The 12,646-nt window shown below is 37.2% G+C and overlaps 1 protein-coding gene across 1 annotated transcript; it reads left to right on the top strand.

The window, feature by feature from the left end:
- Nucleotides 1–298: 298 nt before the first annotated feature.
- On the top strand, nt 299–6,792 carry rhcga (Rh family, C glycoprotein a). The gene is made up of 11 exons (XM_084404045.1): nt 299–665; nt 833–1,025; nt 1,233–1,383; nt 2,300–2,447; nt 2,555–2,721; nt 2,810–2,947; nt 3,036–3,172; nt 4,660–4,784; nt 5,237–5,310; nt 5,466–5,542; nt 5,952–6,792. The coding sequence occupies exons 1-11, from the start codon at nt 440–442 to the stop codon at nt 5,983–5,985; spliced, it is 1,470 nt and encodes a 489-aa protein (XP_084260171.1). The 5' UTR covers nt 299–439; the 3' UTR covers nt 5,986–6,792.
- The last annotated feature ends 5,854 nt before the right edge of the window (nt 6,793–12,646 follow it).

Below are 12,646 nucleotides of genomic sequence, written 5' to 3'. Positions count from 1 at the left end.
TTTCCTACTCTTACGTAACATGTTTGCCCTGATTTTCTTGATTTTGACAGTTTGCACAGCAGTTATATTATATAAAGTCCAAAACTTCTAGTAGTGGTAAAAAAAAAAAGCAACGAAAATAATCTCACCTGAAGGTGAATTGCAGTTGTCAAAGAAGATGGTCTGAATTGTCTTTAGTCCAAGTGTAATTATAATTATGTCTTGTAAGACTAGTATGACCTCTTTAAAAAAAAGAAAAAAAAAAAAGAAGTCAGACACAAGACAAGATATTGATCAGTCTTGTCAGGTGACTGTCAGACACCCTGATTTCATTTCCAGAAGACAGACCTGCACCAGGTGAGCAGTGACACGCCTCCAGATCCCCAGCTATAAATACAGCTGCACTTCACTCAGAAATTACAGGAGAACTTCTCCCAACAGATCATCTCTTTACTCCACCATGGGGAACTTCGTTGACTGCTGCCGAGGCTTCTGGTGCGGGACCAAGAACCCTGACGTCCGGATCAGCCTGCCTATGGTCTGCTTCGTGTGGCAGATCGCCATGATCATCCTGTTCGGACTGTTTGTGCGTTACGATGAAGAATCAGATGCGCACTGGTCTGAGCACAAACACGAGAAGAACATCACGAGTGACATCGAGAACGACTTCTACTTCAGATACCCAAGTGAGTATTCGTGTTCTGCAGGGTTGGATACTGATAAGGCCATTAAAATCAGTTTATAGGTCAAATTTGTAATGAGTAAAATAGTTTTGTTGAGCCTTCGGTAGGTAGAAAGTTACGGAAGTTGTGTTATATTTTCATCCATTAACCTTCTCGACCACTTTTCTCAGGTTTCCAGGATGTACATGTGATGATCTTTGTGGGTTTCGGCTTTCTCATGACCTTCATGAAGCGCTACAGCTTCGGCGGGGTGGGATTCAACTTTCTCATCGCTGCCTTTGGTCTGCAGTGGGCTCTGCTCATGCAGGGCTGGTTCCACTCTCTGGACCCGACTGACGGCACAATCAAGATCGGGATTGAGAAGTACGTTTTGCACCTCACTATCTTCGAATAACTTCTTTTGATTCATTTATTTAAGGTCCTTGGTTCCTCTTGCACAAAAAGAATGTGGCATCAGAGGGCCGTTTAAATCACCACATTGCAAATGTGACTTTCTTGAACAATGCGTCAGAAGATGGTGACTTGTGTGATACAGCTGATATTCATCATTTCCCATCTTGCTTTCACCAGTATCATCAATGCCGACTTCTGTGTGGCGGGATGTCTCATCGCATATGGAGCTCTCCTGGGAAAAGTCAGTCCAGTTCAACTGATGGTCTTGACGCTATTTGGCATCACACTGTTTGCGGTTGAGGAACACATCATTCTTTCTCTTCTCCATGTGAGTAGCAGTGTTATTTTAGTCATTTTAGTTACATTTTTATACATTTTGTTTTCAGGGTAATTATTGTTAACTAAAATTAAAACTGAAACCATATAAACATTTCCATTACTTGAAATTAAATAAACGTTAACTGAAATAAAATAATACATATTTATATAAAAAAATGTATTTAGTTTATTTCAGCTAGTTTCAAATGCACCATTTCTCATTTTCTTCTAGTTTAAGTACTAAAATAACTAAGAACTATGTAGACATAAAAAAAAGAATAAAAATGACAAAAACAACAAAATGACAAAAACTTTGCTAAAATTAAGTCATGAAAATAAAAACTAATTTAAATTATTATTATTTTCTTTTGACCATTTAGAATATTTTTTATTTATTTCAGTTTTAGTTTATTTGCAGTTATTAATTTCAGTGCTTTGAATTAAACAAAATGAGTTTTTCACCTAATAACGAATTTTATTTCAGCTTTATTTCAATTAAATGGATAGTCATCTTTTACTCGGCCTCAAGTTCAAGTTCCTCAAGTTCAAACCTGTACGAGTTTCTTTCTTCTGCTGAACACAAAAGAAGATATTTTGAAGAATACGAGTAACCAAAGAGTTGATGGGCCCCGTTGACTTCATAGTATGGGGAAAAAAATACCATGGAAGTCAATACCGTCAACTGTCTGGTTAGCGACATTCTTCAAAATATCTTCTTTTGTGTTCAACAGAAGAAAGAAACTCGTACAGGTTTGGAACAACTTGAGGGTGAGTAAATAATGACAGACTTTACATTTTTTGGGGGTGAACTAACCCTTAAACAAAAATAGTTTTAGTTCTTGATGATAACCCAGGTGAGTAGCCATCAGCCTGAAAATGTCTGCCTAGATCAAGAGATTTTATTAAATTGTTCTTGTGTTTCACAGGCTCGTGACTCTGGCGGATCCATGGTCATCCACACTTTCGGAGCCTACTACGGTCTGACAATATCATGGATTCTTTATCGACCGAAGCTAGACCAAAGCAAGCATCTGGGCAGCTCTGTCTACCACTCTGATGTCTTTGCTATGATCGGTATGTTATGAATGAGTCATTTTTGTATGTTACACACGCTTGATAAGATCTTACATGAGCCGCTTAAAAAAATCCAGTTCTTTATCTGAAGATGTTTCCGCTTACAGGGACCCTCTTCCTCTGGATGTTCTGGCCCAGTTTCAACTCTGCCATCTCAGATCATGGAGATGGTCAACACCGGGCGGCCATAAACACATACCTTGCTCTGGCTGCCTCTGTACTGACTACATTTGCCATATCCAGCCTTTCTGCCAAGAAGGGAAAACTGGACATGGTAAGTTACAGCACTTAAATATGTCACAATTACGTCTGCAGCATCCTATCTGTGTTTCGTAACATTGCACCTGTTTTGTGCAACATAGGTGCATATCCAGAATGCAACTCTGGCTGGGGGCGTCGCGATGGGAACAGCGGCCGAGTTCATGATCACACCCTACGGTTCTCTCATCGTGGGCTTCGTCTGTGGGATAATTTCCACGTTCGGCTACCTGGTGCTCACTGTGAGTGTGACAGAAGAGCAGATTTGAGCGTCATTTGCTCTGTGTGAACAGATTCATTTATACCTGCTTTTTTTTTTTTTTAACGCAGCCCTTCATGGAGAAGTACCTGAAGATTCAAGACACCTGTGGCATCCACAACCTGCATGCCATGCCCGGCATCCTCGGAGGAGTTATAGGTGCCATCACAGCGGCTACTGCCAGTGAGAGCGTCTATGGACACGAGGGGTGAGTGTGACTGTTTACTTTCTATTAGTATACAAATCAATTTAAACATTTAAATCAAACAAAGTTGATTTATTTGTAAAAATCAAGTCAAATTTATTTATATAGTGCTTTACACAATACAGATTGTTTTCAGTCAGCTTCACATTAAAGGTGCACCATCTAGCACTTAAAAACAAAACTGCGTGCATTTTGCCGAAGACGATTGTTTTGGTTGTGCTTAAGCTCTGTGTGGATGAATATGGTTATTTCTCATAACTAAAAGAGAGAGAGAGAGAGAGATTATCCTACTGCTAATAAAACATTCACTACTGGGCTTAAGTGATATAACCAGTTTAGATGGAAAGGATCTCAAGCTGACTAGCTGAAGACATTACTGTAGCTTTGCCCAACCCAATCTCATGGCAATTTGTACGAATTAGCCACCTTTTACTTACTCGTACGAATTCGTACAAATTGGTCATGAGATAGCGTCGCTATACCCGTTAATAGACACGAAACTTCCTTGAAAATAAATTCCAGCACACACAGCGCTACAGCAACCATAATCACGATAGATAATGCTTTACAGTAAACTCTGTTAGAGCTACATATGGAAATGTATCTGTTCAATAAAATACCTTGCTCACCTGTTGAGTAATAAAAACGCCATCTCCACATTGCTTTTACAACTTTACAAATCCCTCAATTCTTGCCATTTCCGAAAAGCCAGTGTTGATTCTGGTTTTATTACGAGCTGTCTCGTTCTCTTTTGACAGCAGACTCTCCTTTGTTCTGCGTTTGTTTAAAACGGTTGATTCCCCGAAGGTTCGAGATTTAGCGTGATCCATGTAAACCTTTCTCACTCGTTGCGACAACTAACCCATTCCACTCACACACCATACACACGTCTAAGTAGCTGGAGCAACCTTTCTCTATTTACGGATATGACGTAAAATATGACGCAAGGGCGAGTGACGTGTGCGATTTTTCCGCGAAAACCATCATTCCCATCCTAAAATATTGACACTTATAATAGGCTTACAAAAACACGTTTTGGAATAAGGATTGATGATGTATTATTTCAATTTCGTTAATTTTGAACAAAAAAGTTACATAGTGTACCTTTAATGAACTGTTTAATATAGTCCAATCATGAAATGACTTAGTTTCAGCTGTAAAGCAGCTCTACAGAAGGCAATAGTGTCATTATTCAGCTCAGTGTTGTTTCAGTTCAGTTTTATAAGTATGTCAGTGTTGCATAGTTCATCAATTATGAAACAAAGTCAGTTCAGTTATAAGCAGCTCTACAGTGGCAATAGTGTCATTATTCAGAAATTCAGACTCAATTTAGTTCAATGTTGCAAAGTTAGTTTCGTCATAAAGTTCAAATTTTGTTCTCATCCAAAAGCATCAGTGCAGATAAATCGATAATATTACTGAATATTGATAGTCTTTTTGAATAGGTAAAGTGTGTACATGTTGCTGATACAAATCCTTTTCTTTTTCAGGTTGATAAACACCTTTGATTTTGAAGGGGCCTTTGCTAAGAGGACACCTGCCACGCAAGGAGGCTTCCAGGCAGCTGGTATTTGTGTTGCTCTCGTTTTTGGAATCGTTGGTGGAATTGTAGTAGGTGAGCATCCAAAAAACAAAAAAGAAATGATAGGGATATACTGAAATACTGTCCATCCACACGTAAGAATATAAAATGTAGCAGCTGCACAATGTAATATAAATATATGTCATTGTTATTTTAATATCGAGATATTAAATCTTTTACAAATATTTTTGTTGTATTTTCTGTTTTCATTTAATTAATTAGTATCCATAATTATAGGGAGGGATATATATTTATATTTTTTATATATTTATATATTTTCATTATTTGGAATAAAATAAACAATAACTGTAATTATATATATATATATATATATATATATATATATATATATATATATATATATATATATATATATATATATATAATTACAGTTATTGTTTATTTTATTCCAAATAATGAAAATGTATTTGAGTTATGGTTTTAGTTTTAGTCAACTATAATAACCCTGGTATATGTAAATACAGGTTGCATCCTGAGACTGCCATTCTGGGGAGACCCATCAGATGATAACTGCTTTGATGATGAGGTGTACTGGGAGGTGAGTTTGAATATGTATTTCATTGTTGCACAGCTAGGTGGCACTATAGAACTCAAATGAGAATGTAATTAAATATAAATGTGACAAGTAGCCGGGATTCTTCTATATGGTGTCAAGGTCTGAGTTGTGTTTAAATAAAACTCATTCTTTTACAGGTGCCTGAAGATGAGGAGAGCATCCCTCCCATTCTAGAATACAACAGCCACATGGTCGGCAAAAGTGCTGACAGGATGTAAGGATGGACTCCTAGATTCTCTTGATGTTATGCAAAGAGACACTATACTGTAACTATTTATATACGATTGATCAAAATATCAAATGTTTGTCATTTTATTTTGTTAAAATTCTCTATATTAGAAGTAAATTGAACTTTGAAGTGCTTCTTGCATTCTAATCCATCACCATGAGATGGCAGTACACACCACATAATAAACTTCCAGCTTTAAGAGCACAGTAACGGAATGATCGAGTAACTGTGCAGTAGCATTTCAGTAAAGAAATAAATTACATCAACTCTATTTTTATACAAAATGACTAAGATGATGTGTCAGATGTGTTATTTGGGAACTATTTAACTACCTATTAATGAATGAATTCATAGTTTTAGTCTAAAATATTTCTTCTTTTTTTTCATCCTTCAGGTCAGATACTAACTTCTCTGTGGAACAAAGCTAATGCAAGAATGAAGAAATGCACAATGTCTTTATGACACAAGAAGATGAACCTGAGCACATCATATTGGGACAAAATAACAATAATTAAGAGACAGAAAGAATGTTCAGACCAAGTCTGTGCTGAAGAGAATCTAGTCCCTGTAATACCTTTTGGAGGTATTGGCCTGCAAGGCTAAAAGGGTCAGCTCTTAGTTCAATTTCAAGTCTGTGTGTTTTACAGTCCTTTAATTTAATCAAGATGTTTATACATGTCTAATTTCTGAAACTAATGCATATATATTTCATAATTCACCAGTACTAGTTCTAAACTTAAATTATATTAAGTTTCAATCATTCTGTAAAAGAATGAAATAATAATGATTGTACTTTATCATGTTTGCAATGTTAATGAATTGACTAGATTATTACAGTTTTGATATGATGAATGTGTTAATAATGTTAGTTATTTATCTATAGTTATTTTCAAGAGTACAGTGATGTGATATTGCTTCCTTCCTGGCTATTATATTTGATCAGGAAGGATTAAATGAGAACTTTTGAGAGCTCAATGTGTCTGCAGACCATGTAGAATGATAGTAATATTATTTCTTTGGATTTTTTAATTATAAAGCTGTATATTCTTTGCTATTTTAAAAATAATATAAAAAAAATAAAAAGACAATATTACAATCTTCAACTCAATGACTTTACATTGGTGCTGAATGTTTGTTTGTTTAACATTTTACGAACGGCAATACTGTACTGTGTATACTGTAACTGTTGCTTTAATTTTCTCAAATATACATCAAGGCAGCTGTGCAAAACGTCCATTTAAACCTCTCTTCTTTGACCAAATCACTACTATACTTTTTCAAATATTACCTTTCATTAAGTGTGTAATATAGCTGTTTGTGAATGTAAAAGGTCTGCAGTTATTGTCTCTTAAAAGTCAGAATCGATTCTGAACTGCTGAAACAAGTCGCCTGCAATTCCTGTCTCACTTCCTGTTACAAACCTTTGTAACAAATTTGCATAGTGCGTCTATGGTCTTCATTGGCTGCCCACGAACAATATCTACTTTGCCCCGCCCTCAAACACTGTAGTTATAGCTGAGACGGAAGAGTTTGGTTCGTGTTGTCGACATGTCGAAAAGATGCTTTTCTGTGAATCCACTTTGCACTTCAAAAGAATGAGGACTCGCGCTAGAATTGATACGGAAAAACAGACGCCATTGTTACTGATCATACCGCTGTGTATCAAGTGCTGAGGAGCTGAAATTCAGATATGGTAATAGGCGTTTTCGTTTCCAATGCATTGTAAGCGGTAAACCAATCAAAACAGACTGGGCTGTCTGACCAATCAGAGCAGAGTAGGCTTATAACTCTATTACATATAAAGGTCTTGACATGGACTTAAAATAATTTGATTGTCTTTTGACATGGCAGAATTTTTTTAAACAAATAAATCTTGTTAATGAATACATTTGTTTGGTTACTACTAATGATCAAACCGTAGATTTCTGGTTTCATTTCATTAAAAATGCTTAAACGTTGCTTTTGGTTTTAGTTGAATATAGGGTGACCACCCGTCCCCGCTTTGCGTTGTACCGCACTGCATTTTCACCCCTTGTCCCGCACGTCGCATATTGAGACAACGTCCCGCATTTTCATCAGTCTGTCGGTTTTTAATTATCATATTGAGAAAACGTGCATGCTTTCTTTTGCCTTTTTAAGAAAGCATTTTATTTAATATATTTGCGGCATCGTTTTTCACCTATATTTAACAGCGCTTCGTCAGAAGCACAACTACAACAGCCGTCTTTTAAATCCTATCCAATGGTTGAAAGGAAAGGAGTAAACATGGCCACTAGTAGGTTGTGGCGGCTGTCAATCAAAATGTGGAGCGGTGATACGTTCCATGTGTTCCCCGTCAGAAAACAAATGGATAATTCGGTCAATTAAAATAAAAAATGTAACAGAATTTATCAACTTGTTGCCTGCTGTGGTTGTTTTGATTCACATCCTTTCTAAAAATTTGAAAGTTTTTGGTTTAATATATTCTTTATATATAAGACTGTCAGTGATCTAATTTCATGTTGTTTTATATTTTATTAGTTCATTATTTATTTTGTTGGATTTTAATTGGACTTGGTCAGAAATGTATCAAAAAATAGTTATCAGCATGATGCCTGCTGCCTTTGGGCTCAGTGATGTTGAATTTAAATGACATGTCAAATAAAGACATGTTATGTTACATTGTGATATAATGGTGTTTTCTGGAAGGGACTAAAGAACGAAGCATTTTTATCAGCTGAAAGGCAGAATACAAATGTTTTTTGATTAAGTTAGATAAGCATTATATAACAGTTTGAGGTTAGGTTTTAGTGTTGGTAACATGTCCCACATTGTCCCACACAAACTTATAATCGTCCCACATTTGATGGTGGTCACCCTAGTTGAATACCGTGTAACTGCTAGAGACGCGCAGTGATTAGCGGTTATCTAGAGTCTGTCAAAATCCCAACAAAACGTTGTTTAATTGAGCTGCTGGTCATCTGTTAGCGTGCTTTCTGGTCACCCTCAGGCCAGACTCCTCCATTCTAATGGAAATAGACTCCTTGTAGAGGGTCAAACGGGGTCAATTGGGTCATTTCCTGATCAATCAGCGTGACATTTAATGAACTTCAAATACGCACTGCTTTTGTGAATGAGCACAGCAAGACGCCGATGATGGTGTTGAGTGATTTCGTGTCTTTATGAAGGACTTCAGTTTGTGCATGATTTCATGTTCATGAATTTAATAGGTCTGCTATTATTAATGCTACTGACTGTGTAATATTGCAGACAAAAACACTCAGAATAGGCTGAGTTGAAAAATGAATATTATATCTGCAGAGTATATTATGGATATTGAGTACAATATATGTACATTTTAGATGCATAAAATACACAGAAGACCAATAACAACATTTCCCAAAATGCGCAGTAGAGCACACTGTATCCCACAATGCAATGTGCTCGACTTGACCCTCCATTTCCAGTGTGACAACTGAATTTTGGATCAATATTTGTTCTGACTGCCAAAACTTTAAGCACTTTTTTCTTTTTTTGTACACTCTTTTTTTTTTCTTTTTTTTTGCTTGTATTTGTTTATTTGATATTCATTCAGTATGACATAGATTGTGGATTCTATCTATATTTAAAAAAAAATTAAATGAAAAAAGTACTGTTTAATTTTAAGGCCAGAAACAATACACAATATGTATATTGAGCACAATATAATCAGCTGTATACACGGACCTACTATTTTCCAAAATGTGAAATATACAAAGCACACTGTATCCCACAATGCAATGTGCTCGACTTGACCTTCCATTTCCAGTGCGACAATTGAATCAGCCACAATTTTTAACATCTTATTCTTGGTTCATTATTTGCTCTCTTGACTGCCTAAAGTTGAGATATTTACACAAAAATGGATCAAAAATGAAAAATATCAGCAAAAATGATTTTCCACTAGTTTCACATCTTCACATTTTTTAAAACTCAATGCATTTACTCATTGTTTGTTATTATCTTCCAGCTTATACAAATCTCCTGATTACACTTTAGTATGCTGCTTTTTCTTTTCTTTTTTTGTTGTTGTTGTTGTGCACTTCGTAAATATTTTTTTGTTTGTCTTTGTTTATTTGAAATTATTATTCTATGCAGTTTGACAGATTGCGGATTCTATCACCATTTTTTTGGTCCATGTTCACCATAAATGTAAAAAAAAAAAAAAAAAATCCTGCAAAATCTCCAGTGCTATTTTCCCTCTATGTTTTGAAGGGGCTTTTTTGAAGCCTCCTTGAAGTCAAAGTAAAAATACATACAAAATAAAGTCAAGGCACAGATACACAACAGCTCACTCAGGTTTGAGGGATTACAAGGTATAACCGCACGCCGGCACGTCCACTGATTCCGATCGGCTTTCCCATGGGGATGAGGAAGAGGGAGGCGGAGCCCGGAGTTAAGGATCTACCGCCGCATCGGGGCTGAGCGGCTGAAAGCAAGAGAGCCGGGGTCAAATCTCTTCTCCTCTCTAATCAAACAAGTCTGCAGGGGACGGGGGGGTCAGGGTCTGAGGAGGGGGAGGGTGTCGCTCCTGTAACAGAGATGTTCTGGCTAATCCCCTGTGTGAAGGGGAGCGGGCAGGTGGGCCGACCCAGCCTTAGTTTACTCTGAAAAGAACTGCCAGCGGAGTTAGAGCGCCCAGAGATCCACACTTGGATCACATAGCTCAGAGGCTGTGTGTGGAACCACTTGGCCTGCCATTGTTCTACATGGCCGGTCTTGTCTGAAAAGCTGTAGAAAGCCTGTAATCAGATTAAAGATTGCCAGGATGAAGGGGGCTAGTTTTTCTTTTCTTTTTTTCCTCTTTTTTTTAAGGGGACAGGGAGGGAGATTGCAGCCCCTCTAATCAGTACCTGCCATTGAAGAGCAGGAGAGGAGCTAAATAACTCGGCAGGGAGTGTGGGTACAAGGGCCTCATGGACAAATTGGCCTGTTGTTGCTTGGGTATAATGGTGGGCAGTGAGTGTGGGGGGGGTGTGGGGGGGCTGGAGGAAAGGTGGTGTCTTTCATTCAGCAGTCTTTCCCCTCCTGACCTGACAATTATATCACTCTTAAGGGCTGATTGGCACTGGCTGATTGGTACATCTGTGTCGATAGACCTTTTTACCCAGAATCTGTCACTGAATCCTTCGTTACTTGTGGTCGGGGGAAAAAACACTTCATTCCGCTTGGGTCCCAAAGCCGAAGGTCCTGTTTAAGGGTTAAATTGAGTTTCTGAAGAAATGATGGGAAGAAGTTCTGTGGCTGTATGATCAAATGGCTGTTTATAATGTAAACACTGCATGACAGATAGTGTGAAATATGTAGTGAGATCGTAATGAAGAAAATGGTAAATTCTTCTTATTTTTAAATTGTTTTTTATACAAACAAACATTTTAATATTAAAATATTTGAAAAACGACGCGAAATCAAAGTCAGGTGCAGCCAACATGCAGGAAGCCATTTTGTCTCATAAAACAGGAATCCTCGTGACTGTGGCTGCATCCGAAATCGCATACTTCCCTACCACACTTCCATACCATACAAAATCATGTTGCATTTAAGTATGTGAATATAAATAAGACCTTTCATAATCTTGGGCCCGGTTTCACAGACAGGGCGTAGATTAAGGATTAGGCCTTAGTTCAAGTTGGACATTTAAGTAGCTTTTATAAATGCACATTATAAAAATACAAAAATAAGACAAAACATAACAATGGCACCGACATATTTGATGTCAGTACAAGTTGTTTTTAGTTAAAACAGCTCAAACATGCATTTTAGTCTGGGACTAGGCTTGAGCCTTGTCTGTGAAACCAGGGGTCGGTTTCCTAATAGAGAAAAGTCCATATATAGCATCATGGGCTCTCAATCCAAGCCCTGTTTGTCATGCTAATCCTTATTATTTGTCCCCTTGTTAGAGAACCTTCCTTCTCTCATGTGTTGGTTTTCCCAAACTGCTTCTCATGTCGGCCGTTCCTTTATACATATTCATTGGTTTCTACCACCAAGAGCATTAAGCCTTGTTAAAACAGAATCAGGCTTTTTCAGTGCGACATGAATCCATTCGCATGGGTCAAAGGGTCAGGTTTGAGAGAATATGACCCCATGGACAATAAATATAGGGGTCCATTTACGGCAATGCATTGCAGTCGCTCTCTTTGATTCGGACACAAGAGGAAATTTATGGTGGTGGGACAATAAAGATGGAGCACGAGCAGCTTAAACTAAAATGTTCTTCTAATTAGAGGATCCACCTGCATTGGGAAAAACATGAATGGATGTGGGAGGGATGAAGCAAGAGTCCATATAATGGCAGTTCTTTTGAAAATATTATTTGCATTTTCAGTCACTCTCTGTGCTTGATTGGTGGGATACTGGATGAGAAAAAAGACATTTTAGGATTATGTTGCAAAAAGATAGCTTTTACATTTGAGATATGGCCACATAATAATGACTGCAGGTTCCTTTAAATTAGAAAAATAGGCCGCACGATAACGTGCGTTATAAGCACGCGTTGCAGTTTTGTCGTCTGCTGCTTTAAATGCTTAAGCTCGTTAAAGCAGGATGGATTCTGATTGGCTGTCAATCTTTTTATTGTTCATCAGCTGGAATCATTTTTTGGGGGGAAAGTGATTATCAATAAAGTCGGCATGAAACAGTTAGTAAAGAATACTTGCGATAGTCTTTTCTTCCCAATTGTGACATATCCAAGACAAATGGCTTCTCAAACAAGAAAAAATCTAGGGCGGGGCATGATTTTGTACATCGTGAATTGATTGGATTGTTGGATGGTTGTGGTTTGCTATTGGTCGATCTCTTGAGAGTGACAGGTTGTCCTGCTCTTGTGCCAGTAAACACATCATCAGAGAAGAGAAAAGATGTTGCGGGGAAGATATTTTGGTTAAAGATAACAAGGGCATATTAATAAAAATAATAATAATAATGTACCCTGATAAATCATTCATAATAAATACTGCAATATTCCATTAAAAAGCAACAACAATTGTCATGATTTGTCATGTCAATTGTCATGGTCACTTAGGCCTGTTCACACCAAGGCTATAACAATAAACAATAACAATAAAAATA

This window comes from Rutilus rutilus (assembly GCF_951802725.1).
Source record: "Rutilus rutilus genome assembly, chromosome: 3".
NCBI lineage: Eukaryota > Metazoa > Chordata > Actinopteri > Cypriniformes > Leuciscidae > Rutilus > Rutilus rutilus.
The sequence above is the reverse complement of the archived record's forward strand: the minus strand, read 5'-3'. Positions and strand labels throughout refer to the sequence as shown.

Excerpts from the sequence above, each read along its gene's own strand:
- rhcga (XM_084404045.1), top strand. The coding sequence starts at position 440 with ATGGGGAACTTCGTTGACTGCTGCCGAGGCTTCTGGTGCGGGACCAAG. Across the intron at positions 4,785-5,236 it reads CGTTGGTGGAATTGTAGTAG|GTTGCATCCTGAGACTGCCA; the intron begins GTGAGCATCCAA and ends ATGTAAATACAG. Across the intron at positions 5,311-5,465 it reads ATGATGAGGTGTACTGGGAG|GTGCCTGAAGATGAGGAGAG; the intron begins GTGAGTTTGAAT and ends ATTCTTTTACAG.